Source organism: Saimiri boliviensis, chromosome 10 (genome assembly GCF_048565385.1).
Source record: "Saimiri boliviensis isolate mSaiBol1 chromosome 10, mSaiBol1.pri, whole genome shotgun sequence".
NCBI lineage: Eukaryota > Metazoa > Chordata > Mammalia > Primates > Cebidae > Saimiri > Saimiri boliviensis.
Window position 1 is genome coordinate 33080795 of NC_133458.1, and position 26618 is coordinate 33107412.

At 36.2% G+C, this 26618-nt stretch overlaps 1 protein-coding gene across 4 annotated transcripts in view; it reads right to left on the minus strand.

Annotated features, from left to right (window-relative positions):
- Positions 1 to 9334: 9334 nt before the first annotated feature.
- SPAM1 (sperm adhesion molecule 1) overlaps positions 9335 to 26618 on the minus strand; it is a 35581-nt gene continuing 18297 nt past the window's right edge. For 3 of the 4 annotated variants that reach the window (XM_003921029.4, XM_010343489.3, XM_010343482.1), the window contains exons 2-5: positions 19861 to 19971; positions 15381 to 16538; positions 14618 to 14707; positions 9335 to 9898 (exon numbers count right to left, since the gene is read on the minus strand). In XM_003921029.4, coding sequence (XP_003921078.2) covers positions 9395 to 9898; positions 14618 to 14707; positions 15381 to 16334 — 1548 coding nt within the window. In that variant the 5' untranslated portion in view covers positions 16335 to 16538; positions 19861 to 19971 and the 3' untranslated portion in view covers positions 9335 to 9394. Of the gene's footprint in view, positions 9899 to 14617; positions 14708 to 15380; positions 16539 to 19860; positions 19972 to 22072; positions 22159 to 26618 lie in introns of all 4 variants that reach the window. The other variant, XM_010343485.1, reaches the window with a different exon arrangement.

A 26618-nucleotide genomic window follows, 5' to 3' on the forward strand; every position in this document is an offset into this window, starting at 1 on the left:
ACTGGTTTATGTGCATAGAGTTGTTTGTAGTAATCGCTGATGGCAGTTTGTATTTCCGAGCAATCTGTGGTGGTCTCCTCTTTACCATTTTTTATTGCATCTATTCAGTTTTTCTCTTTTCTTTTTTATTAGTCCAGGTAGCAATCTGTCTATTTTGTTGATTTTTTCAAAAAACCAGCTGCTGGATTTACTGATTTTTTGAAAGATTTTTTATTTCTCTATCTCCTTCAGTTCTGCTCTGATCTTAGTTATTTCTTATCTTCTGCTTGCTTTTGAGTTTTTTCATCTTGCTCCTCTAGTTCTTTCTTTTTTTTTTTATTTTAATGTCCAAATCTAGCTTCTGTAAGAAATGTGTTTCTAACCTGCTCTAGCTCTTTCAGTTTTGACGATAGGGTGTCAGTTTTAGATCTTTCCTTGTTTCTCATGAGCGCATGTATTGCTATAAATTTCCCTCTGGACACTACTTTAAATGTGTCCCATAGGATCTGGTATGTTTTGTCTTCATTCTCATTGGTTTCAAATAACATTTTTATTCTGCCTTCATTTCATTGTTTACCCATTGGTCGTTCAGGAGCAAGTTGTTCAGTTTCAATGTTATTGTGCAGTTTTGAGTAGTTTTCTTAATCCTGAATTCTAATTTGATTGCACTGTGGCCCTGAGAGATTGTTTGTTATGATTTCCATTCTTTTGCATTTGCTGAGGAATGATTAACCTCCAATTACGTGGTCAATTTTGGAGAAAGTGCAATGTGGTGCTGAGAAGAAGGCGTAATCTGTCTATTTGGGGTGGAGCATCCTGTAAATGTCTATTAGTTCTGCTTGGTCCAAATCTGCATTAAAGTCCTGGATATCCTTGTTGACTTTCTGATGGTCTTTCTTTTGTGAGTGACTCGACCTTTCTCTCTGGCTGCCCTTAGGATTTTTTCCTTCATTTCAAACCTGGTGAATCTGACAACTACGTGCCTTGGGGTTGCTCTTCTTGAGGAATATCTTTGTGGTGTTCTCTGTATTTCCTGGATTTGAATATTGACCTGTCTTGTTAGATTGGGGAATTTCTCTTGGATAATATCCTGAAGAGCATTTTCCAACTTGGATTCATTCTCCGTGTCATATTCAGGTATGCCGATCAAGTGTAGATTAGGTTTTTTCACATAATCCTATAATTCTTGGACGCTTTGTTCATTTCTTTTCACTCTTTTTTCTCTACTCTTGCCTTCTCGTTTTATTTCATTGATTTGATCTTCTATCTCTGATACTCTTTTGCTTGATCAAGTTGGCTGTTGAAACTTATGTATGCCTTGCAAAGTTCTCATGCTGTGTTTTTCAGCTCCATCAAGTCGTTTATGTTCTTCTCTAAACTGGTTATTCTAGTTAGCATTTCATTTAACCTTTTTTCAAGGTTCTTAGTTTCTTTGCACTGGGTTAGAACATGGTCTTTTAACTCAGAGAAGTTTATCACCCACCTTCTAAAGCCTGCTTCTGTCAATTTGTCAGTCATTCCCTGTCTTTTTTTGTTCCCTTGATGGTGAGGAGTTGTGATCCCTGCAAGGAGAAGAAGTGTTCTGTTCTTTGGTGGTTTCATCCTCTTTTCGCTGTTTTTTTCTCATCTTCATTGATTTATCTCCCTTTAATCTTTAAAGTTGGTGATTCAGGAGGAGTCTCTAAGTGGACTTTTTTCTGTTGAAGTTGGAGCTGTATCTCTTTTGGCCTGTAGAGGGCGTTGCTGGGCTCTCTCAGGTTCCGACAGGTTGTCGGGGTTGTGGTCCTTCCCTGAGGCTGTTTTCAGGTGAGATGGGCCCCGCCTTCCCAATGGCGTCTCTCCCAGAGCTCTGTCTTCCTGGTTGGGGTCAAGCTGGTGTATTTGGCTCTCTAGTGAGCGCTTCAGTTTGAGTTCCGTGGAGGTCGGGCCTGCCAGGCCTTAGGGTGCTTCTCTGCTTTCAACTCTGCCTCCCTCTGTGGGATGGTCCACCCCGCTAGCATTAGTCCAAACTCCAGTCCAGGTCCCTGCCACGACCTGCCGAGCCCAGCGGTTGTATCAGCTACCCACGGCGCCCCACCATCTGGCAGGGCCCGTGCACTGTGGGTTGCAGGAGAGACAAGGCAAGCACAGTACCTGAAACGGAGCACCGAGGGGGTCCTTCCTCCGAGCTGGCTCCATGTTTCAGGTGGGGACACGCTGCCCATCTTGATTTGCTCCCCAGGTGGCTCTCGCGCTCTGGCTCCTTCCCTGGGCCCAATTCCAGTGCCCTATCAGTCCCACAGAAAAGAACCCAGCACCTCCTCTGAAACCATGAAGTCCTCTAGCCCTCTGCATCTCATTCGCTGGGAGCTGCCTTCTGTCGTGGCTTCTCTTGGCCATCTTGGTGCCTCCCACCCCCACTACCCCGAGTATTGAGTTCTAATACTATCATTTTCTCTCTGTCCCTAATACTTCCTTAATTCAAGACTTTATCCTCCCTGGCCTAGATAATGGCAACAGCCTTCTCACTGGTTTTCCTGCCTCCAGACTCAAAAACCCAATTTCTCCACAATGTACTTTCTCTGCAGTTTTAAAATACAAATCTGACCATTTCAAATCTGGGCTAAAGGATTAATTGCTGTTTCACTAGCATCACCCAGAAGACATTTCATATATGACACCTACCCTTCCAGCTCCAGCTCCCATCTTCCACCAAGTCCCCCTTCTCTCTTGCATTTCAGCAATCTCCAGAGGCTCTCATACCATCTCCATCTCTCTCACACACACATACATACACCCACACATGCACACACACACACACACATACACCAGGCTGTTTCACAAATACTATATTGGAGCTTACGTTTTAAAATTATCAGCTTACCTACTAAGAATATATGAAGCAATCACAGGGAATATATAATCACTTAATTTCCTACCCTACCATTTCCCTCACTGACAAAATAACCAGAAAATTAATTTACTTATAGAAAAAAGTTTAAATCAGTTTTATAAGTGAAATTTTTAAATTTTCTTTCAAAGATAGAGAAGGACTTCCAAACAATCACAAAACAGTAACATTATTCATACAGTGCTTTTAGCATTGTAATACCTGATTTCCCTGAAATATAAGCTGACTGATTTCCTTCAGGTTACATAGAGTGACTAGCATTGTGACTAGCTATTATTTCTGTTTGCTGAAACCAAAAGGTTTCAAGGACACAGAAATAGTATTGTTAAAGAAGCATAGGGGACTTGATACATTATCTTACTGCCCCCTGCTGTTATTACTGTGTGTCATAAATGAAGCCCTGAAAATTTTCAAGTGATGCGAATGTCAAATAACCTAAGCTTCCTCTTTTTTCAATCGCCAATGTCTCCTTTAATCCATAAAGCCATATTAAAAGTATATAAAAAATTAACATTTGTCCCTTGATCACCTATTCCCTATGATACAGCACTCAGAAAAAAAAAAATTTTTTTTGCTTCAGACTTTAAGTTCCAGGGTACATATGCAGGATGTGCAGGTTTGTAACATAGGTAAATGTGTGCCATGGTTGTTTGTTGCAGAGATCAAACCCTCACCTAAGTATTAAGCCCAGCATCCATTAGCTATTCTTCCTGATGCTCTCCCCCTACACAGGTCCCAGTGTGTGTTGTTCTTCCCAATGTGTCCATGTGTTCTTCCATTTTAAGTGAGAACTCTCATTGTTCAGCTCCCATTTATAAGTGAGAATATGTGGTGTTTGGTTTTCTGTTACTGTGTTAGTTTGCTGAGGATAACAGCTTCCAGCTCCATCCGTGGCCCTGCAAAAGGCATACTTTGTTCCTTTTTCCGGCTGCATAGTATTCCATGATGTATAGGTACCACATTTTCTTTATCTAGTCTATCATTGGCAGGCAATTGGGTTGATTACATCTTTGCTATTGTAAATAGGGCTGCAATTAACATGTGTGTACATGTGTCTTTATAATAGAATGATTTATATTCTTTCGGGTATATACCCAGTAATGAGATTGCTGAGTCAAATATTATTCCTGCTTCTGGATCTTTAAGAAATAGCCACATTGTCTTTCACAATAGTTTAACTAATTTGCACTCCCCGCAACAGTGTAAAAATGTTCCCTTTTCTCTGCAATCTCACCAGCATCTGTTGTTTCTTGACTTTTTATTAATCGCTATTCTGATTGGTGTGAGATGGTATCTCATTGTGGCTTTGATTTGCATTTCTCTAATGATCAGTGATGTTGAGCTTTTTTTCATTTGGTTCTTGGCCACATGAATGTCTTATTTTGAGAAATGTTTATTCACATCTTTTGGCCACTTTGTAATGAGATTGTTTGTTTTTTTTTTTTTTTTCTTGTGTATTTGTTTAAGTTCCTTGTAGACTCTGGATATTAGACCTTTGTCAGATGGGAGGATTAAAACTTTTTTTTCCATTCTAGTAGGTTGTTCACTATGATGATAGTTTATTTTGCTGATCAGAGGCTCTTTAGTTTAATTAGATCCCATTTGTCAATATTGTTAAAATGACCATATCACCCAAAATAATTTATAGATGCAATGCTATTCTCATTAAACTACCACTGACATTTGTCACAGTATTAGGAAAAACTATTTTAAAATTCACATGGAATGGGAAAAAAGCTCAAATAGGCAAGACAATCCTAAGCAAAAAAGAGCAAAGATGGAGGCAACATGCTCTCTGACTTCAAACTATACTACAAAGCTACAGTAACCAGATAGCATGGTACTGGTATAAATAAAACAAACACATAGATTAATGGAACAGAATAGAGAACTCAGAAATAGGACCATACATCTACAACCATCTGATCTTCAACAAACATGACAAAAACAAGCAGTGGGGAAAGATTCCCTATTTCATAAATGGCGCTGAGAGAACTAGGAAGCTATATGCAGGAAATGGAAACTGGACCCCTTCCTAACACCTTACACAAAAAATTAACTCAAGATGAATTAAAGACTTACATGTAAAACCAAAACTATAAAAAAAAAATCCCTAGAAGAAAATCTAGGCAATACCATTTAGGGTATAGACAAAGGCAAAGATTTCATGATGAAAACACCAAAAGAAATTGCAACAAAAGAAAAATTCTTCACAATGGACAGATACCCATGGTCAGAAGCTATTCTGAAGCCTGCAGTGAAAAGGAACAGAAACTAGTTCCTTTGTGTTATAATGTTATTTGACTTCATATTCTTGTGGGAGTAATATTGTGTAATGGTGGAATTCACAGGCTTGGGGGTCAAAGCCATCTACTCTGATCTTCTTTTGGCTGCCAGGCCTTATTTATTGGCTGTCTGACCCACGCAAGTCACTTAGCTAAGGTGCAGTTATTTCAACTGGAAAAAAAACATTAAATGAGAGGTTGTATGTAAAGCATATGAATGTTGTATAACAAACAGAAGCTCTTCTTATTTGTAAAGAATTGTAAAGTGGCTATTAACAATTTCAGTCAAGCTAATTGTCAGCATCACAAGAAAACAACATCACGAAAAGTGTTTATCACTGAAGTCAACCCTATTCAGAGATAAAGGTTTTTTACAGGATAAAAAACTATAGGTAAACTATATTTGTTTTTGGCTGCTCAGCCCTCAAAAACATTTGTATAATACATATTATAGTCTTAATGGTTTTTCCTACTTTTACAAAATGATAACACAGTATATTAAACCCAGAAATGTCTTTACCTCCAGTCTTTAATTAAAACTTAGCATGCCAGGTGCAGTGGGTCACACCTGTGGTCACATCTGCACTCTCAGCTACTAAGGAGGCTGAGGCAAGAGGATCACATGAGCTCAGAAGTTCAAGGTTGCAGTGAGCTATCACCATACTACTGTATCCCATCCTGAGCAACAGAGTCATAAGTTAAGATGCCGTGTGTCTCTTAAAAAACCAAAAATTTTTTAAAGTCAAAAACTTAAAACCTAGCAGAGAAAAATAAAATCATTTATAATGATGTAGTCTAAAAATTACATAATTTTATATTTATCTTAAACCCATCTTTGTCCTTATATCTGTTATCTAAGATTAGCAAATTATATTAAAAGAAGTTATATGCTTCAATAAGAATCATATATTCCACTTACTACTTTGAAGTTTATTATTAAATATCCTGTATTGATATGATTATAAACAAAATAAGCGAACAATATTGTATTAGCATAATGTTTTAAACTTTAATAGAGTCTAATTACAGATGTAGCACATCAGTCATAAGATAAAGGCCTTTGTGGAGGTCCAAATATTTTTCTGATAATTGACATGTACATCTAATATAGTACATCAATGAAATGGCACACAGTGCTTAAATTAGATAATTTGTAGTTTTCAGTCAAATTAAAGATGTTATAAATACATTTTAATTAATATGCTATCTTACAAAAATAAAAATATTAAGCCCATTTTATATTTATTTTGAGACCCAAAACCATAAAACTACTAGAAGAAAATATTGAGAAAATACTTCATGACATTGGTCAAGGCAAAGATTTTATGGGTAAAACTATAAGTACAGGTAACAAAAACAAAAATAGACAGATAGGACTATAACAAACTAAAAAGCTTCTGCATGGCAAAGGAAGAACAATGAATAGAGTAAAGCAAACATTTGTAGAATGGGAGAAAGTGTTTGCAAACCATGCATCTGACAATTTGCAAAGCATACAAGGAACTCAAACAACTCAAAAACAAAACACAACCTAATCAAAAATTGCCAAAGGATCTGAATAGACATCTCTCAAAACAAACAAATGGCCAAGAGGTATATGAAAAAAAAATACTCATCATTATTAATCACCAGGGAAATGCAAATCAAAACTACAGTGAGATATCTTTCACCCCAGTTAGAATTGCTATTATCAAAAGACAAAAAATAGCAAGTACTGGCAAAGTTATGGGAAAAGGGAAACTCTTGGTGAGAATGTAAATTAGTCCATCCATTATAAAAAACAGTATGGAGGTTTCTCAGAAAACTAAAAGTACAACTACCATAGTGATATGGTTTGGCTGTGTCCTTGCCCAAATCTCATCTGGAATTGTAGCCCCCATAATTCCCACATGTTGTGGGAGGGATCCTGTGGGAGATAATTGAATCATGGTGACAGTTTTTCCCCATACTGTTCTCATGGTAGTGAATAAGTCTCTCAAGAGCTGATGGTTTTAAAAGGAGTTTCCCCTTTCTCTGGTCTCTCATTGTCTCTTGCTGCTGCCATATATGAAATGGCTTTTGCCTTCTACCGTGATTGTGAGGCCTCCCCAGCCACATGGAACTGGGAATCTATTAAACTTTTCCTTTATAAATTTTCTTTATAAATTTATCAGCAGCAAGAAAATGGACTAATACACATAGGATACAGCAATCCCACTATATATCCAAAGGAGAGGAAATCAGTGTATCAAAGAGATATCTGCATCCTGTGTTTATTGCAGCACAGTTCACAATAGACAAGGTATGGAGTCAATCTAAATGTCCATCAACAGATGAATGGATAAAGAAATTGTGGTATATGTACACAATGGAATACCATTCAGTCATAAGAAAAATAGAATCATGTCATTTGTTGCAGCAACATAGATGGAACTGAAGGCCATTATCTTATGTGAAATAAGGCAGGCATAGAACGACAAATGTCTCACATTCTCACTCATGTGTGGGAGCTAAAAAATAATTGAAATCACAGAGAGTGGAATTATTGTTATGGTTATTAGAGGGTAGGAAGGATGGGAGGAGAGGATAGGGAGAGGTCAGTTAATGGATACAAAACAGCTAGAGTGGAGGAATAAATTCTAATGTTCTTTAACACTAGAGGTGACTATAACAATAATATTGTGTATGTTCAAAAAGCTAGAAGAGAATTTTGTATGTTCCCAACACAAAGAAATGTTTGAGGTGATGGATATCCTTATTACCATGATCATTACATGTTGTATGTAATGATGTATCAAAATATTACTCTCTACCCTATAAATATGCACCATTAGTACATGTCAACTAATTAAAAGAGAAAAAAGAATCGAAAAGATTTTAGGCTAACATGATGTAAAAGACTGTGCAAGTGGCTCAGTTTTGAAAACTTCAAGCCTAAAAATGCATAATAAAATTTTTTTTAATTTTTAAAAATGTGTAATAATTTAAATTAACTTTATTGCTTTTTGGAGCTCAGTCTCAGTTCAGATATTAAACAAAACTCAAGCATAAAGAAATAAGATCTGCAACAAGTAAAACTTTTTTTTATTCCTCATAGAAAATGTAATGCCTCAAAAAATTTAAGACCCTAATGATTTGTGCCATAATTTGAGAGTATCTAGCCGACTGGATTTGAAATATCCTAAACCACTTTGTGATTTTATCTGTTTTTGTTTCTAGGGAGTCTGAGGCATGGGGAAAAGAAGGAGGTGGTAGTAATATTTGTACAGGTCAGACTAGGTAAGGAACTCAAGTACAACTGCTCTTCACTTTAACAGACAGTTGAAGGTTAATTGTATACACTGAAAATATTCCTTTCAATCCTGTGCGAATTAGTGTCTTCAACAGCACCAGAGAAAGCAAAATACACTAATTACGTTCCCTTATCTCTGCTTTCCTTTTGTTTTCTTCTTTTACACCCATCTTCTTTCCTTCTACCTTCCTCTCTCTTGATTATGAGCAGAGGAGAAAAAAAGAAATATCCAAGCACTCTAAATCTTGTGTGTGTGTGTGTGTGTGTGTGTGTGTGTGTGTGTGTGTGTGTGAGACAAAGTCTCCCAGGCTGGAGTTCAGTGGTGCAATCTCGGCTCACTGCAACCTCTGCCTCCCGAGTGCAAGCAATTCCTTTGCTTCATCCTCCTGAGCAGCTGGGATTACAGGCATATGCCACCATGCTCAGCTATTTTTTGTATTTTTCAGTGGAGACAGGGTTTCACCATGTTGGCCAGGATGGTCTCGATCTCCTGACCTCGTGATCCACCCACCTCGGCCTCCCAAAGTGCTGGGATTGCAGGTATGAGCCACTGCATCCAGTCCAAGCACTCTAAGTCTTATTGATGGGTTTTATTGAAAGGGTTTTCACTTTGAAGTTCTTAACCACTTCACATCAAGTTTTAATTTCATCAAAATGTCAGTGTCTTGTGCAAAATGATAGTGTTGAAACAATCCTAGTAGTTTTGCAAGTGAAACAGATAATATGAGTTTCTGTACTCTAAACTGGAGAATTTACACAAGCTATTGATTCCTGGAATGGAAACCCCTGAACTCGTAGTTGAGAATTCATACAGTATAGCAGTGTTTGTCAAGTACAAATGAAATCATCAGTTTCTAGGTATAGTTATTCAGAAAGAACTTTCCAAAAATGATCTTTCAACAAGAGCTATTCTTTTCAGAAATGTATTTAGTCTAAAAAGCACACTTAAAGATGGACGTATTGTTCATTTCAGTTAACATGTGCAATTACAAACTCACTCCACAAGAAATAAGAAACAAAAATAGTGACAATGAACATTGTGGCAGATGGTGTGGAGGATGAGGGACTGTAGAAAATTTGAGAAGACTCCTCTGTCTCCTTGGGAGGTTTTAGAGAGGCATCTATACAGACACCATCCGCAATACATACGTCAACAACGTTAGTGTCTCTTACATCAGCTTTCGTCTTACAACTCAAAGTGGTATAACAACTGCAATAAAATTTTTCCGAAAACTCCTCCAGGTCTTCAAATGTTGGTTTTCCACGTACTGTGAACTTTCCACCTTTCTCAATTTCAATTGCAAAATTATCTGGGTTCAGGTGAAGATAGTCACTTGAATTCCAGTCTTTCCTTACACACACTCCTTGCTCCTGGCAAAGAACCTGGCTACACATTTTGGCTGCTAGTGTGGTGTTGATTATATAAGGATTCAGTATAGTCTCCATGTAAGTGTCTAGGAGCAAGCAAGATTTCTGTAAAATTAAAAGACAGTCAGAATACCAAAGGACAAGTTAGTTCATACGTGAATTAATTTAGTGTAATAAGCAATTTTTTACAGAAGAATGAAAAATCAGATGTGGCAAAAAGCAGAAGATATTTTCTTTCTTTACCTAACCAACAAGATTATTCTGGTTTTTGTAACATTTGTAACTTTCACATGCCATTTTATTCCACTGAATAATTGACCAACTGAGGCTTAATATTCTTTATCCTTGCTCTTCCTCCATAATTCATAAAATAATCAGGGGGATAGAATGCTACAGCTGTTACAGTATGTTAGAGTATGGTCTCTGGGATCCATTTGCCCTGATTGGAGTCCCACTTGCATTAATGACTAGCTGTATGAACTTGGGAATTTCTGAAGCTTTCTAAGTCTTAGTTTCCTACCTGGGTGACTTTGGGCAAACTGATTAACTTGATTATACCTCAGTTTTATCATCTGGAAAAAAAGGATAATTATGATGCCTATCTCATAAAGTTGTTGTGAAAATAGATAAACAAAGAATAATACATATAAATGTGCTTAACACAGGGGCCTACCATATCTGCAGTTGACCCTCAATAAATTATAAATAAATTTAAGAAGCACTACGTTTGTCAGGCATTTATTTTTTCCTGAGACAAGGTCTCACTCTGCTGCCCAGGCTGGAGTACAGTGGCGCAGTCTTAGCTCACTGCACCCTTGATCTCTTGGGTTCAGGAAATCCTCCTGCCTCAGCCTCCTGAGTAACTGGAGCTATAGGCATATGCTACCAGATTTGTCTAATTTTGGGTTTACTTTTTGGTAAAAGTGAAATCTTACTATGTTGCCGAGGCTGAACTTGAACTCTTGGGCTCAAGTGATCCTCCAACCCCATCCTCCCAAACTGTTGGGTTTATAGGCATGATCCATCATGCCTGGCATACTAGACAAGTTTAAACAGCATGGAAAATGATTTATAAATTCCTGGCTTACATAAACTAAACATGTTCCACTAAGTATACTTTATATTAAATGTTAAATATAGTCAAGTTATGGGTGAATAACGACAGCTCTTTTACAAATTTGGCAAAGCATGAGTAATGGCTAACTAAAATGATTCATCTTGAGACTGGTATGTTCTAAACCCTGGACACTTCCCTTTGAGAAATATTGAAGATAATCACTTTTTTTCATAGTCAGCAGTTTCATTGAGTGAGCTGGTTGTGCCAGTCCTTTATTAAACCAAAGGAAGTGGTGGTGGTAGATATGCAGGCATGTGAAGGACTCTTGGCAGCTTCCATCTGAATATATTTCTTTTAATCTTCCTTGAGATGATGTCGTCTATTGTTGGCAGAATAACTGATTACCAAAAATGTCTGTATCCTAATTCCCCGAAACCTGTGACAATGTGAGCTTACATGGCAAAAGAGACTTTGCAGATGTGATTAAGGGAATGGGTCTTGAGAAGGGGAGATTATCCTGAATTATCAAGATGGACTCAATGTAATTGCATGAGTCCTTGAAAGTGTAGAAACTTTTCAAGCTCGGTTGGAAAGATGAAATGAAGGAAGGAGAGATTCAAAGTGTAAGAGAGATTAAACCCACTTTGGCTGACTTTCAAGATAGAAGAAGAGGGCCGTGAGCTATGAAATATATTGGCCTCTAAAAGCTGAAAAGTTGTCAGTAGCCAGTCAGATAATGTGGATCTCATTGTTAAAACCACCAGGAAGTGAATCTGCCAAATGAGCAAGTATCTTTTCCTAGAAAGGACAACCCTGCTGTCACTTTGATTTTAGCCCATTGAAACTCATATGGGACTTTTGGTCTAAGGACTACAAGATGACAGATTTCTTCTATTTTTTTTTTTTTTTTTTACCCACTAAGTTTGCTGTAATTTTTATGAAAGCAATAGAAAACTAATCCACCATCCATCTTCTTAACCATCCAATGACTTTAAATGGTGTTTAGAGTGAAATTCAACTTCTTCTCTTGACTTACGCACAGTGTGACATGGTATAACCCTTTCTTCCTCATGTACAACCTTCCCACATCCATTCTACATTAGATATAGCAGCTATTGCCCTAGCACAGCAGAACCACTTCAAACCGCACTTAACTGTTCCCACTGCTTGGAATGCTCTTTCCTCTAATTTTTAACACTGTTGACTTCATCTTGTCATTCAGATGGCAGCTTTAAATTAGATAACACCACCCTTCTTTGATACCTTCCTTGTTAAACTCTCCTCATCTTTGTTTTAATTCTCTGTATAGCACTTACCATATCAAATATGTTTCTTATCTGTGTACTTTTTAAGTACTTATAAATTCTGAGAGTGCATAGACTTTTTCAATATTCTCCAACACTTTGTTCCCAATACAAGGAACATGAGAATTTATAACAAGGTCAAAAAACATTGCAGCTGCTTTCTCAACTCCACAGAGACAAAGATTACACAAAGAAGAGTGAAGGATGAGAATGACTTGAGAATCATTAACCTGCATAATTTGTAGTCTATGGAAATACATTAAAATTGGCTCTTTGATAGGTAAGACTTGGTTCTTATCATTTATTTATATATATATATATATGGTATAAATACTCCTGCCATGGCCAGTTTCAACTTACCGCCCAAACATCACTGAATGCAGATCTGGGAACTGAGTATACCACCGTTATACATTTTGTTAGCGTGGTGTGGAGTAGCACATTACTACATAGTATTTTCATTTATAAAGATAGAAAAGATGTCAATAGTCTCAAGAGCATGGATCATGGTCAAATGAGATAAAATGACTGATATATTAAAATGGGTCACCTGTGTTTTAACATAATTTTTATTGTTAAGTTTTTATCATTTGATTTTTAATAATGGCTGTGATTAACAACTGGTTCACAAAACTCCTGAATATTTAACAATTAGTCTCAGCTGGGACCAGTAGGGCTGGCTCTGTCACACCACTAAATCTAATAAAATGGAATGAAGAGAAATGGCTTACTTGCATTTGTTTTATGTCAATTCCAGTAACTGCGAGTAAACCTGCAATTACTGGTTTCTTAAGTTGTCAGTGAATCAGAGAAAACATGACAAGTAATCCATGACTATTGATTGCAAATGACATGGGAAAAGGTGGAAATAATGACAGATCTATTATTTAAAATGATCAGAAGTTGAGAAAGGTAGCAGAAATATATACAACAAACTCTATAGGGGACAATTTTGGGACAATGCCATTAAGTAGAAAATAGTCATTAAAACTTGAAGGAGCCGGGCGCGGTGGCTCAAGCCTGTAATCCCAGCACTTTGGGAGGCCGAGGTGGGTGGATCACGAGGTCAAGAGATCGAGACCATCCTGGTCAATATGGTGAAACCCCGTCTCTACTAAAAATACAAAAAAAGTAGCTGGGCATGGTGGCACGTGCCTGTAATCCGAGCTACTCAGGAGGTTGAGGCAGGAGAATTGCCTGAACCCAGGAGGCGGAGGTTGCAGTGAGCCGAGATCGCGCCATTGCACCCAGCCTGGGTAACAAGAGCGAAACTCCGTCTCAAAAAAAACAAAAAACAAACAAAAAAAAAACAAAAAAAAAACAAAAAAAAAAAACTTGAAGGAGTGTCTCTGGTATGGATAATGCTGAAGATGATTTAAGAGGCATAGTAGTAGAATGTGAATCTAAGATTCAAGTGCCATTAAAAAACAAGGGTGACAAATAATATGTTATGTCATCCTACTCTTTGAGAAATGCCTGATTCACTCCTCAGGGTAAGAGTGGAGTTTTCAGTTTATTTTTAAAGAAAATAAAATAGTATGAAAATTTTTAAATATTTATAAGTTTCTAAATAATAGGTTATTTTAGAAGGGAGTTTACAGATTTGGGAAAACCATAAAAATTAAGAATTTACTTAAGAAATTATCATTTTACAATGATTTTCCTACACATAAACGACTTTACCAAGGGCCATATACCTTTCTCTGAACTTATATTTTCTGTTATTTCTTTATATTAAAGATCAAATTAGAGCCAAAAGAATTACGCAAAATAGGCAAAACGGCTCAGATTACCTTTTTAAAATCTCATAAATGTAACTGCTGTTAAGTATTTTTAAATAAAGGCTATGTCTATTCTATCCAGAGAACAAGAGATGAATATAATTCTTCTCAAGGATTTCTTGAACCACTAGAGTGTAGACTATTTGCTAAGGTCCTAAGATAGGACTCCTGGGCCATGAGCTTCATCTGACATTCTTCATGGTACGTTCATCACTGGTATTTCCACATCCACCAGAGAAGAAAAAATTCAGCTCCAACTCAGCAATGTCCCTATGACGGCTTTACTCTTGAATTAAGTCAAGAACGTTGATGAGTTGGGAGATAAAGATCTGATATAGAGAATTAAACAAGAATGAAATAAAGGAACAAAAACCTATCTTCTGACACCAAGCACCATGTCAGAAAATTGAGATTGTAGTCTTGTTTTTGCTACTTAACAGTCATGTAGCCTCAAGAAATTCAATTATTCACTAAATTTCTATTTTCCCACTGGAACATAGGCATACTATTTTCTGCCTTATAACCATCACACGAGTGTATTTTGATTCAACCAGTATTAATTGAGCACCTATTATTATATGCCAAGCACAGTACTACTTGTTTTCTTATTTAATAACAAAACAATCCCCCAAAACAGTAAATGCAGAAATATTTTCATCTATTTACTACCAATTCAACTTACCATACTTCTCATTATACTGAGGCTTCCCCATATTACAATTCCAGAAGCACCCAGAGCAACACTTTCACCAAGTGTATATATCAGTTCATCCTGAAAAATGTGATCGGAAGAGTTAGCACATAAAAAATAAAATGAAAGTGCTATACACAGGACAGTAACACCAAAGCCAAGCATGCTGACCCAATAATAATTATTTAAATATTTTCCAACTATTTCTATCTCTTACACAGCCATTGCCTTACTATAGAACAAATAAGATACTATTATTCTTTCAATCACTTCTATTGAAAAGAGAACAGGCCTAAAAAAGAAAAGAAACTGAGTTCATACACTGTTGTGTTTTTTGTTTTTTGTTTTTTGTTTTTTGTTTTTTTTTGAGACGGAGTTTCGCTCTTGTTACCCAGGCTGGAGTGCAATGGCGCAATCTCGGCTCACCGCAACCTCTGCCTCCTGGGTTCAGGCAATTCTCCCGCCTCAGCCTCCTCAGTAGCTGGGATTACAGGTACACGCCACCACGCCCAGCTAATTTTTTTCATACACTGTCTATACTACCTAATTCCCCCTGCTTGCTAAGTGATAATGAGATTACATTAAATATTAGATGTATTCTTATTTTGCATTCATATAATAATGTAGAACTATTTGTGTGCACATTCCTAGCTAATATTAAAAGCTAGACTTCACTCCCTTCAAAAAAAAATTAAATTTCAATAAACATCTTTTGTTAATTTTGTTTCATAGCCCTCATGTCTTGATTGCTTACCTTAGAAAGGAATTTCAAAACTTGATCAGTAAAAACTAGGCGAGCATATACAAAAACTGGAAGTGGATTGTTTGCATTGGGTATTTTAGAAACCCTAATGGCTTCCTGGACTCGATTGCGCACATAGAGCATAGCAGTTACAGCAGTCTGTTGGGTGTTCAAATAAATAGATGGGTAAAGGGCAGTGCTTTCATTCCACAACCAGCTGAGATCATCATTTCTTTTTATTTCTACATCGAAGCAACTTCCATTGTAACCAGGTTTCTTATAGTGATGGTTGTAACAGTCCGGGAAAAGATAATAACCCCACAAGTGATTTGGCCGAAGTGCTTTTCCCAGTTTTATAGTCTCTAGCATGAAATCCTTTGCTGCCTTTTCAAATTCTTGTTTTGCCATATCAGTGGCTTGTGTGAGACTAAGTTGTGGGTTTCGTTGCTGAACCATCTCAATAGACTTATTCTTGTAAATATCTTTAGGTTTCCAGTTTCTTACCCAAGTGGGTCTCCATTCTTCCCAGTCAATAACACCCATTCCCAGATTGTCTACTGGCATATAAAAAATAATGTCTTTCCTAGCTTTGTCCAAATGATCTTTTAAGGGTATCTTCTGGGGGATTCCTCCATGCACAATTGCTCCTGTCGTTGGATCTACATAAGGATAGTAGCCAAGTCTATCAACATAAAATATTGTAACACCTTGCCCGGTGACGTTTATTCGGGGGCTTCCTATTAAAGAGAAGAGGCTCATATCTAGTGGCTCATCAAATTTTCCAAGGCAAAATTCAGATGGGGCATTCCAGGCCCAGAGAAAAGGCACATTTGGGATAATAGGGGGTGCTCTGAAATTCAGAGTCAAGGAACATGGAATCAGAAGGAAGGTGAAAACTATCTGGGATACTCCACTGGATTTAACAAAGCTTCTGAAAAAGATGTGCTTGAATTTTAGCACTCCCATTGTAGAGTAATGACTATGAAAACATTTATTTCTTCCTATACACTTTAGTTTACCCAATATTTGATGCAAAGTATGAGCACAGATGAAAGAGAATGAAATGAATTCACTTTGATGGGTAAAAAAGTATAATGATTATGTTACATTTAAATATTATTATTCTTGTTTCATATTTTAGGATTGTTTTGCAAGTTGCATCACCTATAACTGAAAAAGAAATACAGAATACATTGTTATCACTCATTTTATAACTTTACCAAGTTCTCAACTTTAAGTTTCAGGGGGTTTAATTTCATTTTAGAAGGTGGAGGGCCTAATCCTGTGTTTAAATCAATGAAATTATTTCCTCTTATCTATGATACAAATGCTATACTAGTTAACATTTTTCTCATCTTCCCAAATCACTACTGGGCCTGCAGAGAGGTGAATGTAGCTATTTTTCATTTTGCCTGTCTGGGTGTACAGAATGCTGTACCAAGCAATGCCTTAGCAAAACCCCAGTGAATGAAGATAAATTCCAAGTTGATCCTCTCATTTTGTTTATTGCTTCTTGAAAGATCACTTTATAGCAGTACACATATACTGAAAACAACCTTTCATAGAATTGTGAAATTTCATCTTTTTTCCTCTTTTTTTTTTCTTTTTTCACTTTTCCTTTCTTTCTTGAAGAGAAGCAAACTTACTTCTGCCAGAAGTAGTAAATCAACAGTTTGCTTGAATTTATTGAATCAACCAAAAACTTCTACCAAATAAGTTGAAAGGCTCCTTGGTACACTACTCAGTCACATATTACAATAATGTGCTCCCATGTTTAAAGTTAATAGAACATTTTACTACTTTACATTTTCTACTGAAAGCATTGGTTCTAGCCTAACTTAAGAAAAGCAATATATAGATTTTGGTCTTTTTATAGGTTTGATAAGTAAGATTGTATTGTCATTCTGATTGTGACAAAGTGAGGTATAATAGCACATACTTTGGCTGTATTAAACCACAAAGGTGGTACAATAAAATGGTCTGGGCAAAAAATTAAGTTAAACTACGTATATACTCAGCATTTTGTATTTGCAAAAATTACCTGCAAGAAGATATTTTTATATGTTCTGTGATTCTAGGATGGAACTGGAAACTTTTTTGAAAATTAGATCAGTAGTATACTGCTACATGAAAGTATAACAAGAATTATACTATTCTTCCCAAGAACATGTGTCCTTACCATAGCAAATTATCCAGTCATTCCCATTGCTGAAAAATAAATTACTCTAAAGAGATCACCATAGTCAGAATAAAATAAAATAAAATCATAATTACCATTATAGTCTCATGTTTTGAAGACAATGAATTTTTTCCCTCATGTTTAGAACATGAAAAATAGCTAAAGATTTTTGTAGTTTAAATACTTATAAACTTCTTTATTCAGGACATAGATAATCTTCATCTAAGGTAATATTGGGGAAAAACTAATTGCTTTTAAATACTGAATATTGATACTAATGCCTGAATGGCAGGGACAGAAAGAAGGAAGTGGAATAAAGGATTAGCTTTCTCTGTATCTCAGGGAAGTAGTAAGCTAGACTTATTGAAATTAACGTTCGACTCTATTTCCACACAATCATTTTATGTAAGAAAAACATGGGGGCTGGGCACAATGGCTTATGCCTGTAATCTCAGCACTTTGGGAGGCCAAGGCAGGCAGAAAACCTGAGGTCAGGAGTTCAAGACTAGCCTGGCCAACATGGTGAAACATCATCTCTACTAAAAATACAAAAATTAGCAGAGCATGGTGGTAGGCTCCTATAATCCTAGCTACTCAGGAGGCTGAGACAGGAGAATCACTCAAACCTGGGAGGCAGATGTTGCAGTGAGCCAAGATAGCACCATGCTCTTCAGCCTGGGTGACAGAACAAGCCTCTGCCTCAAAAAGAAAATGAAGAAAGAAAAACATGGGGCAGAATGAGCCTATTGAGAAGGTCTGTAACCAAAGAAGTCTTCAAAAAAGAATGGATGCTTCTATGCTTGAAATTTTACTCAATGTAATATCTTTTCCTCAGCATAAATCAAAGACTTGGAACAGAGAATTAGGGCAAAATTGTGGCTAGACCTAGAAGTTAACATCAAAAATGACATCTTTTTGTTTGAAGTATCTAATAGAAAACTTTACCTATTTACAGAGAAAACCTGACATTGGCATAGGCAAAGAATTTATGACTAAGACCCCAAAAGGAAATGCAACAAAAACAAAAATGGAACAAACAGGACTTTATTAAACTAAAAAGCTTCTGCACAGCAAAGAGATAATCAACAGACTAAACAGGCAACCTACAGAATGGGACAAAATATTTGCAAATTATGCCTCTGACAAAGGACTAATACTGAGCATCTACAAGGAACTCAAGCAAAATTCAGAAGAAAACTAACAACCCCATTAAAAAGTGGGCAAAGGACATGAATAAACATTTTTCAAAAGAAGACATACAAGAGGCCAACACATATATGAAAAAATGCTCAACATCACTAATCATCAGAGAAATTCAAGTCAAAACTGCAGTGAGATATCATCTTATACCAGTCAGAATGGCTATTATTAAAAAGTCAAAAAAAACGTTGTCATGGATGCAAAGAAAAGGGCATACTTATGCACTTCTGGTGGAAATGTAGATTAGTAAAACCTCTATGGAAAAAACATGGAGATTACTTAAAGGACTAAAAATAGAACTATCAATCATCCCAGCAATGCCACCACTGCCTATCTACTCAAAGGAAAATAAATCATTATACAAAAAGACAGCTTTACTCATATTTTCATTGTAGCACTATTCACAATAGCAAAGTCATGGAATCAACATAAGTGTTCCTCATTAGTGGACTGGATAAAGAAAATCTGGTATATATACACTATGAAATATGATGAAGCCATAAAAAATTTAAAAAATCATGCTCTTTGAAGCAACATGGATAGAGCTGGAGGTCATCATTCTAAGTGAAATAACTCAGACACGGAAAAATACTGCATGTTCTCACTTATAAGTGGGAGCTAAACAATGAGTATTCATAGACATAGAGATGGAAACAAAAGACACTGGGGACTCTGAAAGGGAGGAGGTTGGAAGGGGGATAACAGTTGGGAAATTACCTATTGGGTACATTGGTAACAATCTGGGTGATGGGTATACTTAGAAGCCCAAACCCTACCATTATGCAATATATTCATGTTACACGCTTGAACATGTAACCCTTAATCTAAAATAAAATTAAGTTTAAATGTATTTTAATGAAAAAAACACTATGAAAAAATACATAGATACCCTAACAGAGAACCTCATATCCCTGGAAAATCTTAGCTAATTTAATCCCAGGTAATAAAGCCTGACCTTATTTCTCCACCAGTATTTCTAAGCTCTATACTCAATTTATACCTATTAAAGTTGCATTTTTTAAGTGTCCTCCTTGCTCATTGTGTAGATAATTGCTTCTTAAAGCACTTCTGCTAAGTCTTTGCTATCCCCCAAACCCAAACAATGGTACTTACCCAGAAGCCTGCTTTCAAAGTCCAGCCACCCAATGTGCCTTCAGTAGTATCAAGGCAAGAAGTTGACTGGTTTCAATGTCTTCCTAGAGCATTGGCTAGCCATTAGCAGCCCTTAAAAAAAAAAAAAAAGATGATTTTTTCTCAAAATAGATTTAGATTATTTAATCTTATGATTCTGAATATACCTAAAATTCTACTTAAACTCTTATTCCTGTTGTAAAGGAATTTTATCACTGGAACACATGCTAGCTAAATCCTTTGAACTAGGAATCCCTTGTCTAAGGATAAGTTCAAAATGATTTTGTAATAAAAATTATGTAGCTACGTGTAGATATTCTAGATTCACTACATATTCTAGCATCTTTGAAATGAGAAAAAAATCAGAAACAAGTTCAATAACCAATGATAAGAAATGCTTAAATACTGTATTTCAGCCTGAAAGAATATATGCAGATATCAGAGCTAGTCACAAAGATAATGGTACAACATGTAAATATGTTTGCCTAAAATACTAAGTGAAATAAAGTACAAAAATACACAGTCGAAGTATACAAAAACATGTAACTACATGTTTAAGGAATTTTAAAAAATTTCTAAAATATGGAAGAATATTGGTGTTTTCTGAGTGTCCATTATATATTTATGATCTTCTAATTTTCTTTCATCCAACTATCATATTGTTTCTCAAATAAAAAGTGGAAACAAATAAAATTTTAGTGTTAGAAAATAGTTTGCCAGAACAGATTTGAATCTCAGCTTCCCTTCAGTGAGGAAAGACAAATAACCATAAATCTCTCCACATATTATGTACCAGGTTGCTTGTATAGGAAATTCTTATTCTTCTACAAGGATGAGGAGTTGCTGATTGAGAAACTTTTTTCAAATAAATTTCACTGGTATATTTAAGGTGTACAACATAATGTTATGGCAAGATTAGGATTTTAGAGGTAAGAAGAAGAGGGGGAAAAAAAAGTCAAGTTTCTTGGCTTAATTCTCAGCTCTTCTTTTCCACAACAAACACTTTAATTCCATAACAAAAGCTTTCTCTCTAGAAAATCCTAACAGATATGGAAGTCAGTCAAGATACTTCTTCCTAACAGATATGGAAGTCAGTCAAGATACTTCACAATCTACCTTTGGTGTTCCTGTTTCCTGTGAGTCTATGTATATATTATCTCAATGGAATTAAGAACTGAATTTAGATACAATACTCTTACCATTAAAATTGTTATAGATTTTGACTATAAATTATGATTATAAATATTTAAAAATTCAGAAATGTGGACAAATATTTACAAAAAGCAAGACTATAGCTTTGGTGAAAGCACACCATATCATTACTGAAGGAGGAGGGGACAAAGAGGGTCCCAAATCTAAGTCACTCACAAGGCACCTCCTTAGTCTCCATTTCTCTAAGTCCTCACTCAAAATGACTAAACTTTGTTACAGGACTGAACAAATGGCCCCAAGCCTCATGAAACCTCAAAATACTGAAGAAAATTTTAGTATTCTAAATTACTTCTGTACATACTGTGGGAATCATTCTTTAACATGAAAAATGAAAAGCAAATTTCCACATGAGTGGTAGGTGCCAAGTTGATTGCCCTTGTATCCTCAACACATTTGGTAGGGTGTGTATCATTTCTAAGGTACATAGTTCATAAGTCCAACCCAAAGGCTAATACTCAAGTTACAAGTTACAGTGACTCCAAGCTAAGAACTTTAAAGAAACTTTTAAGAGACCAGCATAATGTTCCCAAAAGCAGAAAACAAGTACATTTTTTCTCTCAAAGCAAAAATATTTACAAGTATTTTCAGAAATGAAAGGAGCTTTTACGTATGATTTTTTTCTAGGGAACTTCTTAAACTATGGTGTTTTATAAATAAATTGACCATAAATAATAGATATCATAAACTTGATTCAACAAGAGAAGTTAATCTCATTTTAGTGGCATTTCATCAACTCTTTTTTCCTTCCCCTTTATTATTACTGTCATAATTATTCCTCTCCTTTGCTTCTTTCTAGCCTCATCTTAACTTTCTCATCGTCACCCTAGATATGTTTTGAACAAACCAGAGATTCTCGAGGCTAAAAAAACTGCTTAAAATGTGGCACATTACAGAACTTCTTATCTTTTTTTTTTTTTTTTACAAAACCATACCTGCTTTTCCCTACTAAGCAATGCAGTAGAAAGAACAAAAGACGACTTACTTTCGAAGTAAAAACTGAACGATTTTTTCTTTAATATGTGAATAGGTCAGAAGTCACTCCAATCTATTAGCTCTGCAGCATTTAACCTGTTGGGTGAGGAAAGACAGCCCTTTGCCCAGTCAATTAAAGAAAGATTTAATCTTTTGAAGTGTTACTGTGTAATATGGTAGGGAAACGTGTGTGTGTGTGTGTGTGTGTGTGTGTGTGTGTGTGTGTGTGTGTGTGTGTTTGGTGTTTCAATCTCAGCAAATTCAATCTTTGAGACAGAGTCTCACTCTGTCACCAAGGCAGGAACGCAGTGGCACAGTCTTACTCACTGCAACCTCTGCCACCCAGGCTCAAGTGATCCTCCCTCTTCAGCCTCCCAAGTAGCTGGGACTACAGGTGCACACCACCACACCTGGCTAATTTTTTAAATGTTTTGTAAAGATGGGGTTTCATCATGATTTCCAGGGTGGTCTGGAATTCCTGGGCTAAAGTGATCTTACCACCTTGGCCTCCCAAAGTTCTGGGATTACAAGCTTGAGCCATGCACCTGGATTGATGGCTCAGCATTTGGTTAAATTAATAACATATTTTTGTAGTGTAATACAAATGAAGCATATACTTCGTGTAACTGATTTCAATAAAGTATAGCATTTATTATAAAAGAAAAAGTAATTTCTCCTTTAAAAATTGATACAATAAAATTAACATTTGTAAAATTATAAAGCAAGTTTGACATTTATTATGATTGAAAAATACTACTTTTATGAGTTTTGAAAAGAAAATAAATCTTGGGACTGCAAAATCACTGAGGCAAGGGAACAGTCAATCTAGTAACTATATCAGGCAAACCTGCTTCCCATTTTATTCCTAAATAAGCTTGCTACAAAGATACAAAGCTACGTATCTCCCTCACAAGGAAATGCCTCACGGACAAAGGACAGAGGGAACTTGGAGCCATCCCACTGAGGCCCACCTGAGACATACATATCTGATAGCTTCCTCTGCCCTATTATTTATGTAAAAATGCAGATTCACTGAGCCAGACTAAATTGTGTATTCAGTGGAAGGCTGATCAAGGACTCAAAAGAATGAAACTTTTTGTCTCTTATCTACTTACAATCTGGAAGCCCCCCACCTCAAGTTGTCCTGCCCTGCTAAACCAAACCAAGGTACGTCTTACACAGATTGATTGATGCCTCGTGTCTCTCTAAAAGGTATAAAAGCAAGCTGTATTCCAACTAACTTGGGTACATTTATCAGGACCTCCTGAAGCTATGTCACAGGCATGTCCTTCACCTTGGCAAAATAAACTTTCTAAATGTATTAAAACCTTTCTCAGACACCTTTTGGTTACAATTTGGTGACCAATGAAAAAGACTCTGCATGGAGGTGGTCCTGACCTTTGACAAATCTCTTATTGGTGCTTGGTACCAGCTTGAGCTTTTATGGCTCAAACCAACAGGACAATTTACTGAGCCTGGAAGCTTCCTTCCCTCCAGAGAATCCCCAATTGCCCAAAATTTGGTTGCATTCTAAAGTTTATTTTGCTGTACAACTCTTTTTCTGAGTTTTCCTTGCTTACAACAGGAAGACAAGTTTTTCTGCTTTCATGACAATGGAAGACAGGTAACTTTTTCTTGGAGTTTGAGCTCGCTTCCAACAGAGAAGGACAGTTTGAATTTCTTTCTGCTTCTAGAATGGTAGAGAGCAATCTTCAGCCTGAGGCCCACTCCTAGGTAAGTAGCTGAATTGGGGCTTTGTCTTGGATAAAGTTATGATTAACAGCCAGTTGGTCTTAATTCTCCTTACCATTACAATTACTACAGTTAATCTGAACTGGCCTCTCTGTGCTTTTCCACGAGGACCTGAACTGTCATTTTCACAGATAAATGAGAGACTGAGTTTCCTCAGCTCTGAAGAGAAAGGGCATTTTGCTCTTTCAAGTTCCCAGCAAAAAAGCACCCCTGGGTGACCAGGGCCAAGGGGGAGTGTCTGAGAGTTAACCCTCTGTGACATGCAGCAGCCTTATAGGAAACTACCAACATAATTAGTTGAAAAAGGCTCATCAGCATACAGAAGCTGACCGCTTCACGCTATGAGCCCTCCTAGAGATACTAGACCTCTGGTGAGAGAAACTGCAACATTAAGAGGGCAGAAACAACTCTGTGATGTCACACTGTGTAGTTCCACCCACAACCAGCGCACTTGAACTCCCCCATGCTAAACCTTAAGTCACACCTTAGTTCCTCCTTTTAAGAAAATATACGGGAAACAAATCATCTAAGAATGAGGAAAGACAAGAAGAATGATCCCCTCTTAGGCACCCTGTTTGGTTTTATGATCTCTCCACTTGTGAGTGGCTGTGTAAATGGAAGGACATGCCAGGTTTTAGGATCTTTGTGTGTATGAGTGTGTATGTATGTGTTTATGTGTATGTACACTTGATCTGTTATATGTTTTTGGCCTCAAGTTACCAAATTTGGCTTAAAGTTAAGGAGTACTTATAAATGAAACAGTAAGTTCAAATGCTTTTCAAGCTCACATGACTTGAGTAAAATCTTTCATAAGTTAGTTTTTAAATTATTAGTAAAATAATATTAGAAATGTCTTAAAAACTGTCAGTGTATGTTTTTGTTTGCATTTATTGATCAAGAGATTTCATACTTATCCCTATCTCTTTCATAAGGTGTCAAAATTTGGCTTAAGGGTTATTAAACTATAAACTCAGCCCAAAATAGAATGATCTTTGCTTTTATATTTTGATAAGTAACATGCTAATATTGGTTTAATGAAAACAGCTAAATCTTGAATTACTTAGTAAAATAGTCACATGTTTACTCTTAAGGTTCTTACTTAGGTAAACTGAAATTCACAGGTTGTAAAATGATGACAGGGAAATAACCTTAAATGATTACTATTGCAGTTTTCATTAATAATCTAGGTAAACTATTAAATAAAATAATTAGGTAAATGTAATGAGATAAATACTTGTACACAAACATCATAATTTGGAATCTAAAGTTATATTAAATTATAGATATTTTATTAAATGGATATTTTCCAATTAAAAAATATGTATAGTAGGAAAATATTCTTTCTAAAAGAAAAAGTGTGTTCTTGTTAAAAGGCAAATAATTTTTGTCTAATTCAAGGCTTTTTTAAAGGTTATTTATGAAACAAGGTAAAAGTAACCTTGAAATAAGAGAGAGGTAAAGAAAGTTATAGAAATAAAGAGGTATTTTTGGTAAGAAAGCTTAAAGAAAAATAGTTTCATATATAAAAGAATCTTGTATGTCAAATTTTTGTCCCAGAATAAAATGACTGCTTATTAAAGAAAGAGGGATTTTCAGGACAAATCATTTCCGAGCATGTCATCAATGGTCTGTGTAAGTCATAATTAGAGGGTTTATGAAAAGAAAAAAAACTTTTATATGACCAAGTTGTCTTGATCATATAAAAGGGAAATCTCTAGGGAAATTTAACTGTTTTACATTATAAATTTCTGTAGAGATTGGGTTTTGATATTTTTTAAAACCCCACTTATATGCTAAATAGTTGGTTACGATAATGAGATTTCCTTAAGGTACTACTTTCCTCTTAATAAAATTATAAGACATTATACATTTTTGTATACAAAGTTCAACTTTTATTGTACCTTGCTATTTTCAGGTTTCTCTTCCCTTTTAAAAGGACTGGAATAAAAACTTTGTCCTTCAATTCATTTTCAGCTACTATAAGTTTTTTCTTTGGGTCATAATTGTTTTGGCCTGATGCTAAAAATGTTTTTTCTTGATGGTCTAAAGGAAATGTTTCTTCCAACATAATATTCTGTGTTCTTGGCTTTAAATTGCTTCATGAATCTGAAAATTTTCACTTATGACTCAGGAAGCACCTCCTAGGTCTAACTAATTCAAGTACCCTTCTCGTTAGTACTGATTTGCAGGTTATCTTACTGAACTTCCCATAGGGAACAGAAGTCACACTGCCGAAGCTCTTTGCTTTTTCCTTTTGGTAACTGGGCATAACAAACTGATTTTACATTTTATCAAAATAACTTGTATGTCATTATTATTAGTTTGGTTTGCTTAGAAAAAAACTGTAAATTTTTTTTTTTTTTTTTTTTTTTTTCTTGAGACGGAGTTTCACTCTTGTTACCCAGGCTGGAGTGTAATGACGCGATCTCGGCTCACCACAACCTCCACCTCCTGGGTTCAGGCAATTCTCCTGCCTCAGCCTCCTGAGTAGCTGGGATTACAGGCACGCACCACCATGCCCAGCTAACTTTTTGTATTTTTAGTAGAGACGGAATTTCACCATGTTGACCAGGATGGTCTCGATCTCTTGACCTCGTGATCCACCCGCCTCAGCCTCCCAAAGTGCTGGGATTACAGGCTTGAGCCACCGCGCCTGGCCCGTAAATTTTTATTTAATTAAGGTTATTACATCCGTGTAACTTTCTGCATGTGCTTTTAAAGTCCTTGTGCCATTGAGTTATAAGGCTTTGACTTCTGAATCTAAAAAGGACCTTAAGTCTTGCTAAATCTTAAACACTGACAGC